This window comes from Beta vulgaris, chromosome 8 (genome assembly GCF_026745355.1).
Source record: "Beta vulgaris subsp. vulgaris cultivar EL10 chromosome 8, EL10.2, whole genome shotgun sequence".
Classification (NCBI taxonomy): domain Eukaryota; kingdom Viridiplantae; phylum Streptophyta; class Magnoliopsida; order Caryophyllales; family Amaranthaceae; genus Beta; species Beta vulgaris.
In genome coordinates, this window is record NC_079209.1 from 49,791,283 (window position 1) to 49,815,364 (window position 24,082).

General features: G+C 34.8%; 1 protein-coding gene across 1 annotated transcript; it reads left to right on the top strand.

The window, feature by feature from the left end:
• The first annotated feature begins 4,754 nt into the window (after positions 1-4,754).
• Positions 4,755-23,887, top strand: LOC104883963 (uncharacterized). Its single transcript, XM_010668543.4, has 13 exons — positions 4,755-5,326; positions 8,421-8,570; positions 8,654-8,866; positions 8,945-9,034; positions 9,219-9,335; positions 9,696-9,965; positions 10,532-10,688; positions 11,786-11,863; positions 12,837-12,937; positions 13,782-13,952; positions 14,828-14,902; positions 22,293-22,397; positions 23,314-23,887. Exons 1-13 carry the CDS (start codon positions 4,928-4,930, stop codon positions 23,662-23,664), a joined length of 2,277 nt encoding a protein of 758 aa, XP_010666845.2. The 5' UTR covers positions 4,755-4,927; the 3' UTR covers positions 23,665-23,887.
• Positions 23,888-24,082: the final 195 nt, after the last annotated feature.

Genomic DNA, 24,082 nt, shown 5'->3' on the forward strand with positions numbered 1-24,082 from the left:
AGTGGGATGATCTTTTTTTAAGATTGTGAGTAATGGTGCTCTTAGATCTATTGTCTTCCACTATAGATTATATGGATTACAAAAACACAACTAAAAGAAAGCAATAAAGTCTCATTTTTTGTATTACTAAACAAATTGAATTTCTAAATAGTAATCTATCTATACTAATATATTAAAAGGCGTTTCTAAATAAGAAACGGTGCCACGTGGCGCACTACCTAAGGGCGTTTTACTCCATGTGATCCAATAAAAAAGTTAGAAATTGCACAATATAATATTTGCTCTCGTGACTTAAGTTTATACTAAAGTCTTAACCAATATCCAAGTGATATTTATTGTTATCATCTTAAAGTCTTATATTAATAAATGAAAAAGATTCTTACCGAGCCATATCCCAGACTTAATAACTACTTACTAAAAATGGGTTAAAAATATTTAACTTTAAAACAAAAAAATCTCACCTTAAATTATTAAGCAATTGACCCATGATAGATTTATCCATCCCATCTAATGGTGTTCCATGGAAAAATATCTGCAGCGTCATCCTTAAACATATAGTGGCAAAATCCTTCACTAGCTCGAAGATCCGCAAACAACTTCGCTAATGGTTACTCCTTATTGCGTGATCCACAAGTAAAATAACTTCACTCTAAATGAAATACTCATCATAATTCGTGAAAAAAGTTCCTTGATACTCTGAATGTTTATAAGTTATTTAGAAATTAACGTTGATATTTTTATTTTTTTGAACTTTTTCTAAAAGACCTCATTTTGATAATTCGCATAGGGCCTCTATATAGTTCGAATCGACCTTGCCTTCTCCTCTCTTGCTCCTCCTAGCGCCTTTGGAGCTGGTGGTTAAGTATTTGGGACTTGCAATGGCCTTTTCCTGCCTCTCCAAATGACACATTTCTTCAGTGGCATGCCTTTGGTGGTGGGAAATTTTTCAAAAAAAGTATGGTGATCTATCTATTCTTCTCCATCATCGATCATTTGGTCTTTGTGGAAGGAGAGAAATGCCAGATTATTCAATAACAAGGTAATCCTCCCTAGAAGAACTTCAAGACTTGGTATTGGCAGGGCTGTCTTGGATATTTACAGGCTTCTGTTTTATAATAAAAATTGGGCCGTTTCTTTCCCCTTAGTGATAGAAAAAGACCATAATTTTTCATAGAGAGTAGGGAGAATCAACACTAATTGATAAATTGATTGTCTTATTGATAATTATGAAAAAGTATTCATGACATACTACTAAAGTTAAAGATATGAAAGGTTGAATTTTTCAAAAAGTATGACGATCTATCTATTCTTCTCCATCATTATTTGGTCTTTGTGGAAGGAGAGAAATGCGAGATTATTCAATAACAAGGTATCCTCCCTAGAAGAACTTCAAGACTTGGTATTGGTAAGATTGTGCCGGTGGATCCAAGCTTGGAATGATCACTCACCAAAAGAGTTGCAAATGTAAACCAATGCCCACAATTACTCTAAAACAAGAAATGAGTAGTAATGTCACAAACTTAGTTTAATTACCCTATAAATTAGTTTGATTTTCCAACCTTTGTGTGAAAATCCATGCTTTATTATTTTCCTTGTTATATTATCAGATCTTCACAATTATGTGTCTGTCGTCTTCCACCATGATTATATGGATTATAGCAAAAGTATCAAAAGAAAGCCATAAGTCTCATTTTTTGGATCACTGTACAAAATCACATCTATTTAAATTTCTAAATAGTACTCCTGTATCTCATAAAATAGATTATAGGAATAATTGTCAATAACAAGTTAACCTTTGTCCCGTCTGTTCAAAATAAGTCATATTTTGATTATTTTCTGAATAAGTCTACGGTCTACCTTTTTTTTTTTTTTTGATAAATTAGTTTTATTCCATTTCATAAAATTCCAGAGAAGGAAACTCAACTCAATCCCAGGTATTCCTTCCAAGAAGGAAACTTTTATAGTGAATCCACACCCAAGAAAGAGGAGTTTAACCAACTCCTTCAAATACATCCTAATTTATCAATCTAAATTACAATTCTTCTACGGTCTACCTTTAGTAGTTATCAATTTTAAACAAGGTAAATTACAAATAATGATGTGACTTTTTTCTTTCTTTTTTGTAATTTTTAGTTTCTTTTTGTTTTCTCTCTCATTACTTTGAAGAGTTACACATATAGATCATATTGATGAAAGTTAATTAATCTAGAAAATTCTAGATAGGTCATGTAATATAAGGAAAAATCTTATATGCATGTCTTAACTTGTCTAGAAAAATCTTGTAAAATATCTATGTAAAAAAATCTAAGTTTAGAATATTTTAGTGTGTGTTAGAAATATCAAAGTCTAGAAAAATCTGCCTCAATGTGTATGTTCATAATATTAATTTTTCATATTTTATCAAATACAAATAGGAGACATCAATGGTCAAAGTTAAGTTTTGGAGACCGTGTAAAAAGAAAACGGAATACTATATTAATTATGGGATAGGGAGAGTAATTGTTAGGATATGAATATTGGTAGTACGAGAGGGAGTCTTGGGAAAAGACTTTGATAGTTTTGAGCAAAGACTATGCAATAATGTTGAAAGTAATACATGGAGAGTCTTGGAGTGAGTTTGATAATTAAAGACTTCATCCAAGACTATAACATACAAGGAGTTAAATTTCTACCCGCTTAAAAGTTGACATTTGTCTTTTCTTTTGTAAAATCCATCTAAACATACTCCGTATAGAATCTGACGGATGAAATATAAAATTGAAATGAGTTTAGAGTGAGACTGTAAAATTAAAATGTAGTGGAAAACTGAGATAACACAATCTAAAGTTTGAAGGATAAACTCATTCTCCCTAAAAACGAGTTAAAAATATTTTAACTTTAAAACAATAAAATCCACCTTTAATTATTAAGGAATTGGCCCATGATGTATGAACACCACCAACCTCCAATTATACATTTAGAGTAAGTCCAACCAAACCACCCAAAAAGTCCAATAAATATCCAAAACAGTAAATTCCCACCAATAAAAATTGGATACTATACTTAATACAGATAAATGTGAATGTGAGGACAAAAATCGCAAAATATTGGCTCAATAAAAAGGCTGAAACAGTGTATTGCTTCCACTTCCACTTGAATTGATTATTGAATATTGAATATTGATCCAACGCATAAAGTTCCAGCAAATAATTTTGCCGACGTGCTCATCAATCAGCACACCATATATATCGCGCCATTTTACCGGTACTCACAATCCCGCGTTCATTCAGTGTTCACACTTCACATGCCAATGTTACCGTTACCCACTAACGTCATTTTGAAAAAGCTACCTCACCCACGTCACGTGACTATAACGTTATCCAACGGTCACCTCTACTGTTCTTTTTCTTTTCTGTTTTTATTTATTTATTTTGTTTTCATTCTTTTTATAGTTTTAAAGTATATGCTTTGCTTTTGTAGATTAAATTAATCAAAGTATCTGTTGACGTTGGTAAATGGAACTAAACAAAATAAGATTCATTGGCTTTTCCAAGATTTCAAGAAAGTTGTTTAGGTAGGTAGGTCATTCAATTAGCACTTTTTTTTTTTTTTTTTTTTTTTTAAAAAAAAAAAAATATTTTTCCACTATGGCTAAAGGTGATTCTAGATGAGCAATTAGAAGATTAGAGATTTATGATTTAATTATGTTGGTCTCATCAAAATGTATTATAATGTATATGGACGTCGAAAATGTCTGGAGTTAAATCATTAATATAATAGTTTTTTTGGGTGAATTTTCTTTAAAATAATGTGCACATTTATTTTTATAGAAAGAGGATTATTAAATTGATTCAAAAGAGAGAAAATTGTTTTTTGCAATTTTTTCGAGTGATTGAAAAGTTTCGAGATCTCCTATGAAAAATGACTTTTACAAGTTTTACTAAATTATAAGATCAAGTATCTTGAATTTAATACAAGAAAAAATATTAACCAAAATCACTACCGTGTCTACCTCATTTATATTGTGAATATGTGATTTATGATTGTATATGTGCATTATATATTACAATGTGTGTGCCCTCCCTAGAATAAAAAAAAAAAAATATTACAATGTGTAATGTTAACACGGTAACACTTCAAGAAATAAAATATTACGATGCTAAAGTTCAGTACTTCATATAACAATATCGTTTACCTTATTTGACGAAATTGCAAAAAATAAAAAGGGATTATACAAAAATCCATGCCATTTACTCAATTAAGACGGCAATAACAATGCAATGACCTATAGTCTTTATTATAACAAGTAATTAGTGTTGGCTAATCTTAAGAAGTTTTATTTCAATATTCAAAGGTAACCATATAAAAAAAAAAGTAAAAAAAATAGAGAATATTAATATTCTTATAATTTTACTATCCTTATCATTTATATCAATATTCTCCTTTTTCCTCTCAAAAACAAAATATTCTCTTTCTCACTTTTTTACCTTCTTTTTTAAAGTGTCACTTTCATTTACCTAAATTGACACACTAAACATATTACTATTATATTATAAAATCTTAACTCCATATTAATTAGAAAAAGTCACATACCAAATATAGTACTAATAATTAACACATTAATATCTCATGCTTACAATCACACTCAATAAAATTACTAAAACAAAAAACTCCAAAAAACCATGATTAAACTTTTTATGAGACTATGATAGAAATTTATTACTCATAATATCATTAAAACTTTACCTTATCTTTTAAACAGTCCATACTACAAAGTCCATACTTTGTTCATAACTTCTAGAATAGATGCCCAACTGTATTTCTCTATTCATCTCTCATCTCTCTCTTTCCAGAACATATTCCTCTTTTCAGCTGAAAAACACAAGTAATTCACCAAAATTCTCTCTCATCGATCAGAAAAAACCCTAGAAATTGCAATCAAAAATCAATGGCGATGACAGAAGAAGATTTCATGGAAGCAGTAGAAGAAGGTTTAAAGCTCTCAAAGAGGTTGTACTTCGGCAAAGACAGATCAGTTGCGCCGCCGAAACCTCCGCCGCCGATGTCGAAGTTTCCGAGGTTTTACCTTCCGACAGCTCCGATGGTTTACGCTGTAGTTTCCGACCCTGGAATTGTCGATAATCCTGATATTCCGAGTTACCAGCCGTATGTTTATGGTAGATGCGATCCTCCTGCGTTGATTCCTCTTCAAATGAATAATGTTTCAATGGAGGTTGATTGTTATTTGGACACGGTTTTTGTTTCGGTTTCTGGTGAATGGAGAGTGCATTGTGTTATGGGAAGTAAGTCCTGTGATTGCCGTCTTGCTGTTCCCATGGGAGAGCAGGTGATCTTCTGCTTTTTTTTTTTTCCCTATGTTACTGTTTGTGTTTATTTATTTGCTTCGCGCAGTGGCGTAAACAGGATTTATCTATTAGGGAGGCGGAGTCTATGTAGCATTTTACTGAGAAATGATAACTAGTGGCCAATTTTGATGTTTGTGTATTGTGATTTTGATTGGATTTTGGAAGTTGAATTGATTGGTAGAACAGTTTCAACATAGATAATTTTAATGTATTCTTTTGTGTTTTGAGGTGAAATTTGCAGGAATGCATGGTTTTTTTTTTGTTCTTTTTTTTGATGGAATAGTATGTTGTTTACTATCTTAGGAAAGTGTCTTTTTTTGGGACAGTCTAAAATGTTTGTGTATTGTGGTTTCAATTGGATATTGAAAATTTTATGGATTGGTAATCTTCAACACGTACTAGTTTAATGATTCTTTGTATGGTTCAAGGTGAAATTTGCAGAATTACATGGTATTGTTGATGGAGTAGTGTTGTAACTCAGCTGAAGATAAGTAATGGTTATCAATAATTAGAAGCTACTAGTATGTACTTACTATTTTGGGAAAGTGTGTCATTTTTTGGACTATCTAAAATGGAAACCTACAGTGAAATGATTTTGGGGATTTATGGGAGTTGGTCACTGATAGGAGTAACTTTTAGTTCATGTTGCGGGAAATTGTATTCGTATTAGCAGTTAGACAAAACAAAGAGGAATGAGTTGCTTCTTTGAGGATTGAATGAAACAATTATGTAGATGATGTGGGACCATACTGTATAAAGTTAAGGTTTTGGTGCGAATAATGGCTGCTGAGGTAGTTACTAGGAGATTGAGTATGTTGTGGTCTATCCAATAAGACTTTCAGAGCTGTCATGATGAATGGAGAAGTGCATGAGAGAACCAATGGAAGTGTTTTTGATGTATTACACAAGTCTAACATGAGGAGCTATGTTATTCGTACTCTTGAATCTGACCTTCTGAATCCAGGGCATAATGTTACACATAGTGATTGATTGGTTGACAAGAAAAAAGGCGCGATGCTTTGTTTGGTTGTGTGGACCGTGTCTCACAAAATTGCAATAAATTGGACGTCCTAGGATGTTTTATTTTACGCAAAATAGGATAAGTTGCTTCTAGACCCCCTTTAATTAAGTTAATCTTTAAGTAGGAATCTCTACAGTCAGCCTTAGCTCTGGACGCTATCAGTAAAATTTTATTTCCTAGTATGACCAAACATGATTACAGAGTAAGCCGAATATGTGGAACTCTTTGATTATCTTTTGGTTCTACTTTTCAAATCCACACTTATCTAGTTCTTGTTGCCGGATCTCGTCATTGAGGTTTACCTGTTGATATGGAATACTAAAAGTGAGGTTTGACCAATGCTATGCTAAAATGCCGTGAAGTTATTTGGGAGAAAATAAAGGAATATCATATTGAAAGGATGTTAGACCAGTTGAGAACTCTTAATTTGAGTGGGAACCCGAATCATGAGTATGAGTATAAGGTGTTTTCGTTTGCAACCTGGCCAGATTACAATGTAGGGAGACAGGAGTCCCTATACTTAAAATCTAGATGATCCACCACTGATGAGTAATGAGAACATAGCACTTATCAATCTTTGGCCTCTATGGTTCTTTTTTTTTTTTTCGTATTCATGGTCTCTTATTGTGATTTCTGCATTTGGTGGAAGCCTTTGATATGACAATATTGTAGAATGCTAGACCTTTTCCCCTGGATCCCTTTCTTATACAATCTGAATCTTGATTTTCAGTTCAATTGTTATACCATCACCCGCACCTCACCTCTTACTCATCCTTTTTCCCCCCACTTATCCTAGTGCATTGTTCTGATATATAATTTAACTTTTAGGCCATGCTTGGATTGTGTTTCAAGGGAGGTAAAAATAGAAGAATTTAAAGAGTTTGAAAGTGGAGGGAGGTGGTGGGTGGTAAATAACATGAGGTATTGTTTGTGTAAGGAGGGCGAAATTATTACCCTGATATGGGGGTAACAAGAATCCACCATCCCTGTAGGGTCATGTGTTACCCCCAAAAATGAGGATAATAGTTACCCCCAAACACGCCCTTAGTATGTGCATGCAAGTTTGTCAATGAGATTTAGAAATACTTTTTTTTTTATGTGTGTGCAATGGATCGTTTAGATTTACTTATGTGAAAATGTTGCTTGGTTTAGGATCATGGAAGTGATTTTCATTTATAGAACCATTTCCATTCCCTCTCCGTTTTGTAAAGCTTTCTTTTGTTTTTGATTTTTACGGGTGGGTGAGTGGGGTTTAGTTCTCTGAACTTTACCAATTGAAAGATTATAGAAATGAATGGAATTTTCTTTGTACTGGTTTAACGGATGCACTTAAGTTTAAGCATGTGTAGGCAAACATTACAATGCTAAGTATGTATAGCCTGATTTCGTAACTCCATTTAGATCACCTTCTTGAACAAACGAAATGTTGTTATCACATGACGAATTTTGTATCTTGACTTTTCTAAGCTCTCTGAACTTTACCAATTGAAAGATTACAGAAATGTATGGAATTTTCATTGTACTGGTTTAATGGATGCACTTATGTTTAAGCATGTGTATGCAAATATTCTGATGCTATGTATCTATAGCTTGATTTTGCAACTCCATTCTGATCGCCTTCTAGAACAAACTGAAATGTTGTTATGACATGATGAATTTTGTATCTTGACTTCTCTTAGTGGTAATTATCTATGTAATTTTCGTCTGACTGATTTGAGTTGGAATATATGTTAATTTTCTATTTCTAGTTTGTATTAGTTAGTGTTGCTGTCCCAACTCCCAAAGAAGAATAATTCTTCCATATGATCATATCTTTAAGATTCAAAATAAATTTTCTTTTCTATTCTTTCTTTGATTCATGTGCCGGTGCTGTTGAAATCTCAAATCTCCAATCACTGTCCCACCCTGGTCGTTAATGTACTTGATCAACTGAAATTATGAACGATCTCTCATTTTCTTTCTATCTCTTTCAACTTCATATAATAGTCTCTAGTGTTTGCTGCTGTTTGGCTTTCTCCATCCATTTGTTCTCAAACAATTTACCATTCTAACAGGGTTCAGTTCTAGGTGTTGAGATCGATGTTTCTAGAAAATCATTTCGTACTCAAATTATTTCCACAGAAGATGAAAGGAATGAGAATGAATCAGGTGCTGATGATGGAGCATTTCTGAAACCCGATATTTTTTCTATAACAATCCCACAGGTGACCAATCAATCTTGCTAATATTGAAACCAGCTTTTTTGTTTTGGAATAACTGGATCTCATGTGTGCTCCAACTTTGTAAGGTTGATGGCGGAACTAACATTTCCATCAAAATAAGTTGGTCGCAAAAGTTGAAGTATCATGATGGTGAATTTTCTCTGTGTGTACCATTCTCTTTTCCCGAGTATGTGACTCCTGCAAGTAAAAAGATACCCAAAAGAGAGAAGATACAGCTAAATGTCCATCCAGGTGATGAAAGTGAAGTTTTGTGTAAGACTATTAGTCACCCTCTAAAGGTAATTTTCTTCCTATAAACTAAAGAATTTGTTGGCACATGATATGGTTTTCCTCAAATCTCTTTGATATCATTCCAGGAACGAAAACGACAAGTGGAATTTCTGTCATTCGTGTACGAGTCAGATGTTCTCACGTGGTCAAATACAGATTTTAGCTTCTCATACAGCGTAAGATATCTATTGCCACGAGTTTTTGCTGATTATTTTATATAGTCATGCATAGATTTTATTTGTAGATAATGGAACTATACATTGAAGTTATGTGGGATGGTACTGCTTATAACACACATCTTTTGATGCATCTGTACTCTATAGAGAAGCATCAGCTAATTGGTACTTTCTCTCTTTCTAGGTTCCTACAAGTCATATATTTGGCAGTGTGCTTTTGCAATCGCCATCAATTGATGATACAGATCAAAGAGAGATGTTCTGCGTGCATTTTTTTCCAGGAATCCAGCAAGGCAAAAAGGTTCCATTTCAAATCTGTATAGTTTCTGCAATATTACTGCCCGATAAGGAGAGAAATATAGTTTCTTTAGTTTGGAGATTTGTTTCTTCCCCATCTTATTCAGTGTCAAATAAATCACCCACCTGCCCCGCGAATTGGGAATTGATTTGCCGGTTCCATTGTGCCACTTTGCAATTGACATTTTGCTTAGGAAAGAGGCCTATTTTTAGAAGCATTACCCTAAAACGTGAATTCCGTTCTCGAACCTATTCCGTGTTCTGGAGTGAGCTGCGGATTGTGTGACACTGAATCTTTTCTCTCTTGAGCTGCTTTTTCCTCTGGAAAATTAATATTGCTAATACACTGCGTCCTTTTTGCCAGGGTTTTGCAAGAAGTATTGTTTATGTTGTTGACATAAGTGGTAGCATGCAAGGGAGGCCACTTGAGGCTACCAAGAAATCGTTGAGTGCAGCCATGACTGAGCTTAATCCAGAAGATTTGTTCAACGTAATAGCTTTTAACGGAGAGATCTTTCCCTTTTCGTCATCCATGAAGCTTGCTAACCAGGAAACAATTGAAAAAGCCATACAGTGGATGGATGATAACCTTCTGGTTGGGGATGGCACCAATATCTCTCTTGCTCTTGACAAGGTTTTCTTTCTTCTCCAATTAAACATGATGGGGTTCCCTCACAAGTTACTAAATTAATCTGTTATCGATCTGGTACGAAAAAATCTGGTATGGGTTAATTTCTAAGAAACTGGGACCTCTTGATTTGCATATGCATACTTTCAGCAAATCTGGACTTTTGGTGTCACCTACCTTCTATTTTTTAAATTAGTTGTCTACCTTACTTTGAGTCGCTAATTTCTGTATCTTGTGGCATTGGCAATATGTATGACCAACAAAAAATTGTTCGGGATCTTGTAGTTGTGTATTGTATGTTCCTCCTGTCAGCTTGTTGAAAATTTGAATCAATTTTTTTCAAGGGATTTTTAATTTTATGCCAATTTAGGCTGTAGCGGAAACTGGAAACCAACTGATTGCTGTTGTTGTGGACTATTGATGCGAAGATTGTTGCGATTGTGCAAGTTGACGTTGAGATTGCCAATTTTTCTTATACTGGATACTCCAGATCATGCAATTGCCAGATTTAACATGTTTTTTGTTCTTTTTGCCTGGACCTTGGCTTAAGTACTGACCTCTTTTTCTTGCAGGCGATGGAAATATTATCAGATACGCGTGATTCCTTGCCTATGATTATCCTGATTACTGATGGAGCTGTTGAAGATGAGAGACGTATATGTAATGTTGCAAAGAGTCGTCTATCCAATATGAAACAAATAAGTCCACGTATACACACCTTTGGAATTGGTAAATAGTCTACTTTCTAGCTTAGAAAAAAGTTTTTTAGGCATTGATGGTGCTGTTGGTAATGATTACACACCTTTGGAATCGGTAAATAGTCTACTTTCTAGCTTTGAAAAAAGTTTTTTAGGCATTGATGGTGCTGTTGGTAATGATTTCTTGTTTCAAGAATTATATGTATGTACAAATGTCACAAACTGCGTTGTCCCTCATCATTTAGTGTGTGCTAGACTATACTCTGTTTACCTTCTTTTGGAAGTAATAATCCCTGCTTTTGAAGTTCGTAAAAGGTGACCATGTGGATCTACTGCACTGAGAGTTTTGGGGTTGGACCATTTCGTGTGTGCTATACCCTGTTTACCTTCTTTTGGGAGTAATAATCCCTGCTTTTGGAGTTTGTAAAAATTGACCATGTGGATCTACTGCGCTGAGAGTTTTGGGGTTGGACTTGGTTGGTTGTATTGACTTGTTTACAAGGCCCATGGCTTCTTTCCTCCTGCAGATGATGTTGCACATTATGACATCTTTGCTTAACATTACCCAGCTATTTTTTTTGAGAGATATTCCCTGCTTTCAGAGGCAAGAAGAACGATGATAAGATATAAAAGTTTCCCATTTGGATTTACTGTGGCAGGCAATTTTGGGGGTGGAGAATTTGGTTGTTGTGATATCTTGCTTATTTTACTGAATGTGTAAACTGCATTTTGCGTATTATCTGGGGTCTGAAAGAGAGGAAGGAGAGGGGCCACTTTGGTTTTCCATTTAGAACATAATGATCAAGGCTTCCATGCTCTAACATCTGAGCCTACTCATAATGCAGTTGGATGCAAGAAAATGGTCCATCACTTTCTTGTACTTTGCATAAATCTCAAAGTTACGTGTATTATTTTTTTTGGTTGATGCAAAGGATTATATTTCCCTTTTTTCACTCTCTCATCCACCCCAAGTCCACACTGCTGCTGTTATAGTTGCTGATTGAAAAGGAGAATTCAAATAAAGCAAGTGTCTAGAATGCACGTCTAGAGAATGCTGTTGCTTATTTTGTTTTGTGCTTTTAGATCCTAACTGGTGTATCTCAAACTTGTATATCGTACTGGATGCAGGTGTATATTGTAATCATTACTTTTTGAGAATGTTAGCAATGATTGGGCAAGGTCAATATGATGCTGCCTACGATGCAGGTAAGTCTCATTGTATTTTCATTACAAACGAATTCAATTGATAAATTCCTCTTGCAGTCATGTGATACGATAGAGTAGCCAATACATCCCTCTTAGTATCCTAACATATTAATATTCCCTGTATATCTATACTGGCATTCATACTTCTTTTGTCCCCTCCCCCTGCTGGTATTCCCATTGAAATCCATCCTCCATTCTACACTAGGTGTCTTTTCAGTTTGTTTAACATGATTAAAATATATTATAAACCTTAAGAGAACATTGAATAATATAGGGAGATTAGTATACTCTCCTTGTGCTAAATATCTACCTTCCAAGTTTTTTGTCAATCTCATTCTGGGATTTAGGTGTATTTGGTGATTTTAAGGAAAACTTTGTAGAAATAAAAAACAGTTATATTAGTATTAAATTTAAAAACAATAAAAGGCTAAGAGGAGTAATGAAGATTAAAGAATTTTGAAATGAAATGGAATCACTGTGGGAAACATGGAATGAAACTGGAAGAAAAGTTTTCATGCTGATATCTAATGGAACGAATGAAAAATGTTTGCACCACATTTTCCGGTAACGAATGGAAAATTACATTTCCTTCATCCCAGATTACTCCCCAAGTTTTTATCCTTTACTTGCATTGGCAAATATCTTTGATTTGTAGCTTCTTTTGGAAGCTTTTACTCTATAAGAAACCCTTTTGATTCCATTTTTGAGGACTTATTTTGATCTTTATATTTTACACTACTCTATTATATTATTTTGGAAAAATATTACTGGTCAATTTTGTGGCACATATAGCAAGATATTGTGAAGAGGAGTGAGTAATAATTTATGTTGGCGTGTTATTTTTGAAGTTTCCAGTCTGCAGTACTATTTTAATTTACAGATAAATATTGGAGGAAAGAGAAGAAAATATGTTGTTTATGCAGGAAGTACCTGTCCAATCTGATTCTTGTTTCATTGTTTTTGGTTGGTTCAGATATGATAGAGTCTCGTTTGCAGAACCTAATTACTAGAGCCTCGTCTACTGTTTTTGCAAATATAACCTTCGACACATTAGACGAACTTGATAATGCTGAGGTATTCTTCTAGTCTTTGTCCTGTATGCATCATATCTTGGCATTCAACTGTAGATCTATCATGTTTAGTTATTATAGTTTGCTTTAAGACTTTGTTAATACTAGTTTACAAAATTTTAGTTGTCTTTGATTCTTTACTTACTGTCCCTATGTGTGCATAGCTGTGATATGGGTGTTACTGTGTAAGGATGATATGTGGTTGCAGGTCTCTTCTTAATTACTGTCCCTATGTGTGCATAGCTGTGATATGGGTGTTACTGTGTAAGGATGATATGTGGTTGCAGATCTCGTCTTAATTACTGTACATGAGACTGGCCTGAGAGTTCTGTAATCGTTCCTTTAATTAGAAATAAGTAATACTGTATGATGAAATCCATTTGACCTCTTAGATTCTTTGTTTCTAGATACTCGACAGTGCAAAAGGATATGGACACTTGGGCACTTTAATTTTGGTCACAAACAGCATATTGTTTACCTTACTGCTTACACCATTCTCCTTAATAGATAAGGAATGTATCCTTGTCCCCTGTATGCCAATATCATAACTTTAGAACCATGCCTTACTGCTTAAAAGAAAGTTGAGAATTTATTTATGTTACATCCTTGGATACATACCTAAGTTTGACACTTATATCCAAATCCGAGCATTATACTTGTCAAAATTGTTTTATGTGCCTGAATTTGACGGGCTGGCAAACAATTTAGTTATGTATGTCTTTGTAACATCCTGTTACATCAATTGATTAGCTCCCGTGTCTTAGTGCTACAAATTTGACTTGCTTCTAGCTGATAGCATGCCCTCTTAATCAGCTTAAATGTTGCTATGTTTCCAATTGAAACATCAGGTGCACCCGATCAATGTTCCAGATCTCTCATTGGAAAGCCCATTGACAATATCCGGAAGATACAGCGGGAATTTTCCTGAAGTCCTCAAAGCGAGGGGCATTATTGCTGGTATGACAAGCTATGAGTTGGAACTGAAGGTCCACAAGTCAAAGGCATTCCCTCTTGAGAAAGTAAGATGTTGTCGCTGTGATCTTGCTTATTTGACTTTTCAAAACTTAGTGACTCTTCCTTTCAGTTGTGAATTAAACTTAAGACTTATTAGCTGTTAACAGAACTTTAATCTGACAGGAAAGAATGATACCATTTATAGAATTCCCACACAACATCTACAATGAATTTATAATAAAAGCAATTAGATAAGATCATATCCTTGGTACAGCTTTGAACTCACAACTTTCAATCTTTCCACAAGTAATTTTAGATGATTCTGCATTTTTTTTGTTTAAAAAAATAGCAGTGAAAGCCTTCACTAGTCTTGTGATTGTTTGGACAATTTTGATCGAAAAGTCCATCCAATAAACCTTTTCGAATCTAGATCAACTTCTCAAATGTCATGGACCTAATAATGGAAAAAAAAACCTGTACCATAGGGCTGAAACTTGTTAGACCTTAAACTTATTTTCTTTTTCTTTAAGGTGTAAAGCTCCATGATGCACAATAGATGCATGAAATATGGGATCTACGTGCTGACAGCAATTGTTCTGAATCTGAAAATCTCATCTTTACTTATTATATGTGGTGGAAAAACAGAAAGGTGTTTTAAAGCAACATAAATTTACAACTAAGCATCTTTGTTTAAAGGGAATAGCTGTGTAAATAATTTCTGAAAGAATTATTGATCTGGTTTGGCATCAATCTGGTTTTACTCTCTAGAAAACTTAAAACTTTTGTCTAATATTCCGGGATTATTAAGTTGAGTCGACTAGTAGAGAGAAGCTTGGCAGATCTATTGTTTTTGTAGTCTGAAGGGCCCAAACCATTTGTACTCATGAGGTATTGTATCTTTTTGCTTTTTTTTTTTTTTTTTTTTTTTTGAAATTTACAGATATTGGCCATGCAACATATCATAATGTGCACATCTCAAGCATGGCTTTTGGATGATAAACAACTTGAGGAAAAGGTACCTTATTTTCTTTGGTCATTTTCGAGTATGATGCCTGGAATGGTTGAAACTGGATTTCTATTTACTCATTTTTGCCGTGTGCATATCCTCGACAGTTGACAAACGCACACACAAATATACATGTGTTTATGTGTGTGCATATATATGTTTGTGCACAGATTAAAGTCATATATATAGGCCTTTTTGTATGTATATAGGGTTGAAGTCATAAAGCTTGATGAGCGTTGATAAGAGGTTTTTAGTGTGTCGTTCAGGCACTAAGAACCGCTTTCCAAACAATATTTATAATCCTAACAAGCAATTACTAAGGGAATAGTAAGGGCAAGTCAAGGGTCGATCCACAGGGAAAATGGGATTGGTTAGAGTCTACCTAGTCTAGACTACCTAATTGAAAGGTATTTGGGGGTTTGAAAGATGTTTGGTAACAATTAGGACTATCTAACAACTAGAACAATCAAATATCACGAGTTCAAATATCAAATAAAAGACACTAGAGTTAAGGTTACTAGTATGAATAAGAACGGATGATGATTGTTAATGCGATTCGAAGCAACAAAGACGATTATGCAAGGTTTAGTTCCCTCTAAATTACTTGAGTCCTCTCTCGAATGGTCCTCAAGAGTAATCACTCAATCAATCAACTAAATCCTCTCTCGAATGGTCTTTAGTTAATTGATTAAGAGATTCAATAAGTTTGGAAAACCCCTAATGAAGGATCCCCTTAATTTCATCCAATATCTTGGTATAGAAATTAAGTTGATTCTTGGGGATGATAAAAGAGTTCAAATCCGATTAAGAACGTTTGAAATCAAAATACCAAAGTATAAATGTGATCAATATCTATCCTAAGGTCTCAAAACACAAGATCAATGCATAAACTTCTCCATACATCACAATCACATCAACATCTAATTTAAAACCCTAATTCATACTTTCACCCTAACCCTAGATATGAAACTACTCACTAATCATGGAGTTTAAGCAATTAAACATAAAATCTATGACTAATCTAAGGTTAAACATGATTAAGAAATTATTAAACTAATAGAAATCACAATTATATAAACTAGAGAATGAAGATCTTAAATAATATAAGAACATAAACAAACACCAAGAGAATGAAATAAAAACTGAAACTTTGAATTGAATTGAATGAAAAGTACCTTGAATGTAAATTGAATCACAAACTATGATCTCTAATCTCAATTACCAATGAAAACTACAAGTGTTTTCTCTCTAATACAAAACCCTAAAATATTGTGTGAAAACTAGAATAAAGCGTAAGTCTTCGAAATAAAACAAAAACTCGTTTAATGAAGCCACGAGCTCCATTTTCCGGAAACGACTGGTGCGGGCGCACCTGTTTTTGGTGCGGGCGCACCAAACAGAGGTGCGGGCGCACCAAAAATAGGTGCGGGCGCACCTAACCCTTCTGCCTCAAACTGGAGTTCAACTTAAAACGAGCATAACTTCTTCGTTTTATATCCAAATCAAGCTTATGACCAGTCGTTGGAAAGATATCGAAACGAGCTTTCACCTCCAACTGGAATTACCTTCATCCGATTTATGGTTTGAAAGTTATGTCCATTTGAAGTTTTCCGTTCAAGATTTCATTGTGCAATGTGCTCCTTTGTGCGAGCGGACATGGGGAATGGTGCAAGCGCACCATTTATCAATGTGTGCTTTGTTTCCATTGCTACCTTTTCCAACTTTACAAATCGTAGCCATCTTAGTAGTTTCACCTATATCAAGAACATGGCAAAACAAGGTGAAAGCAAATGTACTAGAAATTCGGTCAAAAATGACTAAAAATCTAGCAAAATATCACTATGATCAAGTATGATCAAGTGAATGAAATAGAAGGGGAAAGGGAGAATAAAGAGGGAAGAAAGGGAGAAAGAGGATCAAAATGAGCTAAAAGGAGTCCATAAAGTACGTTTGAAACACACTTATCAAACTCCCCCAAGCTTAGCGTTTTGCTTGTCCTCAAGTAAACCAAGAGTGAGAAATGAAGAAAGAAGAAAAAGAGAATAAAAAGAAAGGGAAACATGCAACACTATATGCTCTAAATGCAAGGTTACAAACATGACATGCAAGCTAAATGAGTTCATAGCAAGATTTAGGAGACCAACCAAACACAAGAGGGATGATGATTAGGAAGCACAAGAGTGACTCTAAGGCTCAATCCACCGATCAACCGAGTCTTTTTGAAAGAAGGCTTTCCAAGAGTGATTTCTCACTCTTTTCCACTTCCAAGACCCAAGTTTGACTCCTCCCTAGGGATGCTCAACCATAATTGCTCGCCTCTACCACATTTTGATGACCATTATCATGACTTGCACAAAATCTCGCCCGCCACTACTAAATCGACCAAGTCCAATCTAGAAGTCAAAAGGGACTTTGTTAAGGTTGTAACGGGGCTAGGTTAAGGGTGTGGATGATAGTTTAGGAATGTGGTGCAAAAAGGGTAAGTGGAGTACAAACTAGGGGTAAATACTCCCCCAAGCTAGTCCTAACACCAATCTCAATTCAAGAACTCACACATAACCTTGATTTCCACTTTGACTCTTTCACCTTTTGAACTCTTTCACTTTTTGAATATTTTTCATTTTCTCATCAAATTGCTCTTTCTTTCTTTTCTTTCAATAGAAATTCAAATGAAACACTAAGAGCTTTCTTTTCTTTCTTTTCTTTTTTTCTTTTGAAATTTTTGTTAGCTTTTGCAATACTTGCATATTAACTAACTTTCAACCAAGACTCAATATCAAAACAATCTCAACTCAACACAAACTAGACATGCACTCCACTTTGGGGAAAGTTTGGCCATGACTTATTATGAGGGTTAAGCAAAAATAGGATAGAAAGGCTCAGATGGGTTGAGAAGCGGATAATTATGCCGGTATTAAAGCTTTTGGCTTTGTAGCTCCTATTTCTAGCAAAAAGAAACGCCCTAAATCATTCTTCTAAAGGCTCGGTCTTATGCAATCTTGGGGAGCTAAAATGCAAGTCACAAGTTAGGCGATCAATGGTGAGGGTTGGGAATGAGTCTTACGAGGTTCTTGGCCCTCCTTCGGGATTCGTCGCACAAGGGGAAGGCAATCCATTCATCCAACTCGCCTAATTTCAAAGAGACTCTACCAAAATTATCGTTCTCAAGAGTCACTTAAAGTCACAACAGGGCTTCCAAAACCATCAAGTCTAATGTAGGGAAGGTCTTCCAATCAAGTTATGAACATTTTTAGCCACAAATCATGCATGCAACCAAGCTATCCTAAATGCAGGAAAAAAAATATTTTTGTGTGTTTTTTTTTATGCAAACCTAACATGCAAAAGCACTAAAAAGAACCTAAATGCAAAGGGGAAAAAAATGTTGAGATGGAGAGAACACATGCTAACTAACTCCCCCAAGCTTAATACAAACTCCGTCCTCGGAGTGTACAAGCAAAGAGAAAGTAAGGGATGAGGTAACGGCAGAAAAACAAGCAAAAATCCTAACCAAGTAAGATAAGGAGAAGGGTCTCAACATACCTGGCAAAAAGAGCTCTTTTAGGATAATTAGCTAGACCTTATCACTAAATAATTTGACAAAGATCTCAATAGTTTGTCATAAGCATTAGCACACATTTCACAATGGATCAAATAGGTATGATATAGATAAAGAGCATGCACAAATTTCAATGCGTCTATATGCTTACCAAGTAATGAGTGCCGGAAATAATGAAATTTCCAAGAGAATCCTGGAAAGTATGAAGAACAAACATTAAGATTCAAATAAAAAGAAGAAAACAATGAGTTCTCCTTTTGATGATCCTTGCAAATTTTAAGCTCGGTCATATCCTCGATGACTTTCATTTGGGTCTTGTGAAGGTTTAAAGAGGTCAAAGGCTCTTCCAATGGTGAAACTTTGAGGCGAGGGAATAAGATGGGAAAGGAAGGAACTAAGTCGATTTTCCTTGAAAAAGGAATATGAAGAGAACGAGTAGAAACAAAAGTCTCATCAACTACTTTTTCAACATCATTAGACTTTATAGTGTAAGCTTTCTCAACAAATGATTCCTCTACTCTGGGATTCTCATCCATATCCCACTCATCATCTTCATTAGTTATGGTCATACAAGAGTGATTTTGATTATTGATAATTTGACCCAATGTTTCAATTGATATTTTGCTAGATTCGACAATTTTGTCCATCATAGAATCACATCTCTTTAATAATGCCATATTTTCTTCAACTGAATTAAGAATTTCAGAATAAACATGGCGTTCACAGCTAGAACATCTTCTAAATTTAGAAAGTGGTATTTCCATGTCCCACTCATAAGTATCTCTAGACAACCACCCAAAGAAACTCCATGCTTCATCAAAGTGTTGGGATCGAAATTCACCATTAAACATAGACTCCACAATTTCTCTTGTATGCATATTCAAACCATCATATATCACCTCACACATCTCCCAAATCTCAAGTCTATACTTAGTTAGAAGAGTGTTCTCAAATCTCTGATAATAATTCCAAAATGGTTCATCCTCATATTGAGGAAAAAAAAAAGTTCGTCATTTTTTGAAATTCTCTTAAAAAAAAAAAAAAAATAAAAAATTATGTACAAAACCCTAGACTCATATAAACAGCACTTACCACATAAAATAAAGACAAGAAAAAAAACCAATAAAGAAAAGTAAAAAAAAAGAAAAAAAAATCAATTAAGCAATTTCAAACTTAAGAAAACTTCAATCAATAGCATATTTCCCCGGCAACGGCGCCATTTTGATAAGAGGTTTTTAGTGTGTCGTTAAGGCACTAAGAACCGCTTTCCAAACAATATTTATAATCCTAACAAGCAATTACTAAGGAAATAGTAAGGGCAAGTCAAGGGTCGATCCACAGGGAAAATGGGATTGTTAAAGTCTATCAAGTCTAGACTACCTAATTGAAAGGTATTTGGGGTTTGAAAGATGTTTGGTAACAATTAAGACTATCTAACAACTAGAACAACAAATATCAGAGTTTAAATATCAAATAAAAGACACTAGAGTTAAGGTTACTAGTATGAATAAGAACGGATGATGATTGTTAATGCGATTGGAAGCAACAAAGACGATTATGCAAGGTTTAGTTTCCCTCTAAATATACTTGAGTCCTCTCTCGAATGGTCCTCAAGAGTAATCACTTAATCAATCAACTAAATCCTCTCTCGAATGGTCTTTAGTTAATTGATTAAGAGATTCAATAAGTTTGGAAAACCCCTAATGAAGGATCCCCTTAATTTCCACCAATATCTTGGTATAGAAATTAAGTTGATTCTTGGGGATGATAAAAGAGTTCAAAATCCGATTAAGAACTTTGAAATCAAAATACCAAAGTATAAATGTGATCAATATCTATCCTAAGGTCTCAAAACACCAAGATCAATGCATAAACTTCTCCATACATCACAATCACATCAACATCGTAATTAAAACCCTAATTCATACTTTCACCCTAACCCTAGATATGAAACTACTCACTAATCATGGAGTTTAAGCAATTAAACATAAAATCTATCACTAATCTAAGGTTAAACATGATTAAGAAATTATTAAACTACTAGAAATCACAATTATTAAACTAGGAGAATGAAGATCTTAAATAATATAAGAACATAAACAAACACCAAGAGAATGAAATAAAACTGAAACTTTGAATTGAATTGAATGAAAAGTACCTTGAATGTAAATTGAATCACAAACTATGATCTCTAATCTCAATTACCAATGAAAACTCAAGTGTTTTCTCTCTAATACAAAACCCTAAAATATTGTGTGAAAACTAGAATAAAGCGTAAGTCTTCGAAATAAAACAAAAACTCGTTTAATGAAGCCACGAGCTCCATTTTCCGGAAACGACTGGTGCGGGCGCACCTGTTTTTGGTGCGGGCGCACCAAACAGAGGTGCGGGCGCACCAAAAATAGGTGCGGGCGCACCTAACCCTTCTGCCTCAAACTGGACAGTTCAACTTAAAACGAGCATAACTTCTTCGTTTTATATCCAAATCAAGCTTATGACCAGTCGTTGGAAAGTATCGAAACGAGCTTTCACCTCCAACTGGAATTACCTACATCCGATTTATGGTTTGAAAGTTATGTCCATTTGAAGTTTTCCGTTCAAGATTTCATTGTGCAATGTGCTCCTTTGTGCGAGCGGACATGGGGAATGGTGCAAGCGCACCATTTATCAATGTGTGCTTTGTTTCCATTGCTACCTTTTCCAAGTTTACAAATCGTAGCCTCTTAGTAGTTTCACCTATATCAAGAACATGGCAAAACAAGGTGAAAGCAAATGTACTAGAAATTCGGTCAAAAATGACTAAAAATCTAGCAAAATATCACTATGATCAAGTATGATCAAGTGAATGAAATAGAAGGGGAAAGGGAGAATAAAGAGGGAAGAAATGGGAGAAAGAGGATCAAAATGAGCTAAAAGGAGTCCATAAAGTACGTTTGAAACACACTTATCAAGCGTGCATGTGTGAGGCTGAGTATGTTTGTGTTTATGCGTGTTCAAAGCACTTTAGTCTTAACATCAAGGCCGTTTTTATTATTAATCCAGGGGTAAGGCTGCGTACAGTCAACCCCTTTTTTATTATCATGGAGATTATTTAGAAGACCCGGACTTTGTTGGTGATATTGATGTTTGTTTTCAAGCCTTCTGTCGTTTGACAGTTAAATCTTTCCTCATTTTCTCTAGGTATTTCTGATCACTAAAATTGCAACAAGCTCTTAATGGTACCATATTTTTTAACTTTATACTCTGAGTCATGCTGTATGGATTTTTTTTGTCTTTCTCGAGTCCTTCAATGTAGCAAGCGGCCATTTAGTTGACCGTTTGCACTTCTGTGCTTTCTGCAATCTCGACCATGGAGTTTTATGTGAAGCGACATTTGTGTTGGTATTAACCTCTTGTGTGTTTAAACTGATTGTGTTGACATGAGATGAGGACTTTTTAAATTTTCAGAATATTTGTCAATCTCTTCCTACTAAAGAAATGCTTGACAGAAAGTGACGACTGATGGGATTTGGGAAGAACTTCTAAAATTTTGATATTAGTTCTTGTAAGAAAAATAATTGTCACCTGTTTCTAAAGGGTTAGGTCTATATGCACTCTCTGAATATACCATTGTGATTAGATGTTCAAACAATGTGGAGTTATCTATATATCATGTCGTTTGCCATAAGCTCTTTGATGCTATATGAACTCGATCTGTTACAGCTCTGTAACAGACCATAAAAGACCATATTAGTTCTTTGGCTTTATCATTATTACAGCTGTTCATTACTAGTTAGTACTATGCCTTGTTAATGAAAACAGTTTGTAATTTAATAGCGGAAATTGCGCTCTATTATTTGGCAGGTTGCAAAAATGAGCGTTCACAGTGGCATCGTCTCAGAGTATACATCTATGGCCTTATTCGTGACTGAGACCCTGAAGAAAGAAGCAGAAGTTGCCATTAAGCAGGTATTGCTTGAGAAGGTCTATGGCTATCATGATAATACAATTTGGCTCTCTTTTGTATTCCTCAATAAAATAAATTTTTACATATTAGTTTAGTTTGGAGTTTGATGCACTAATATGAAGACATAGAGAATAGCTGTCAGATAATTCTTGGGGGTAGTAGATTGGTAACTAGAGCTTGTCTTTGGGGCTAAGATCATGTATCAGCTTGTATATTGTGGTCTAGTAGATTTGACAACCCTAGGATGAGAAACTATAGGTAATAGCTTCTTCCAAGGGAGATACCAGCTTATGCACCTTGAGCACCTCCAACAACTGCCTAAAATACCACCACATCCATTTGAGGTTTCGAGGCCCACCACAAACATATGAGCGTACCACACCTATCCAAGATACGCTATTCCTTTTTCTAATTTGGGTAATTGGGGTACACTTTGACAATGGTATAATGGTTTATTAATTTTGTTTTTGTATCACATTTAGAAGAGTACAATCAGTAGAACACTAGAACCAGTGCCCTAAAAACATGAAGATCTAAAGGTTGGACGGACAGGATAACTACCTGAACGAGATGAACCTGACTTGAATTGACAAACACCTGATCCAATTTGATCATCCATGGAACCAAAGCAAACTCAAAACTAAATGGACCCGATCCAATCATAAGTCAAGTACTCAAACCGAATGTAGAAGACCTAAAATTAAGTCGACCCGAAACTAATCTGAACAATGACTTGATTGACAAGTTTAGTTAAGTGAGTTCACATTTTATGGTCTGGCATTTTTAACGCTAGAAAGAACAAAAATCTCAGTTAGACAAGTATAGTTGAGAGAACTTGATGTATTCATGAGCATTCTTCACATGTTTTTCTATATTTGAGCATTGTAGCATATACTTATAGTGGGTGTTTTTGAGCAGAAGAAAACATCGAGCAAAAATGGAGCAGAAAAGCCTGATCCTAAACCCCAGAAACTAAAAGTGTTGAAAAACATCGGTATTGGGTTTGGAAATGTGAAGGCAACTGCTGAAAATATCGCTCCAGGTTTTACTGAACCAAAACCACCAGAAGCAGCTGAAATCATCGTGAAGGCAGCCTCAGATTGCTGCACCAGGATGTGTGGATACTGTTGCTGTATGTGCTGCATACAGGCATGCTCAAAGATCAATAACCAATGTGCAATTACATTAACTCAGCTATTCACAAGTCTCGCTTGTTTTGGCTGCCTTGAGTGTTGCACACAAATATGCTGCTCAGGAGGTGACAACTAGATATGTCTCCACCACTTCCAGGAAAAAATGTGTTATAGGTTTGGTTCTTAAGTGTAAATTATCTTTTCTTTTGGTTCCAACCCTAATTTCTTATTTTTTATGTGAGTAAATAAGATCAGTTCTGTGCGTATAGCCGGCTTATACAATCTATGTAAACTTCCATTAGCAAAAACATTGTATACAGAAGTCCATTGATCAGAAAATTTAAAGTTCAATTGGGTGATTTTTTCTTGATCCTGACGATAACCTTTGCTTAATGTACATAACCAGCCATCCATGATTGGAGCCCCTAATCATACCATGTCATTACTTTCCCTAGTTTCTGTATGACTGTCCCGTCTATGTTACTCCGACACGAATACGGGTGTCGTATCCAAGTAGGGATCAAAAGATCCGACACTCTACTTCAAAAATTTAG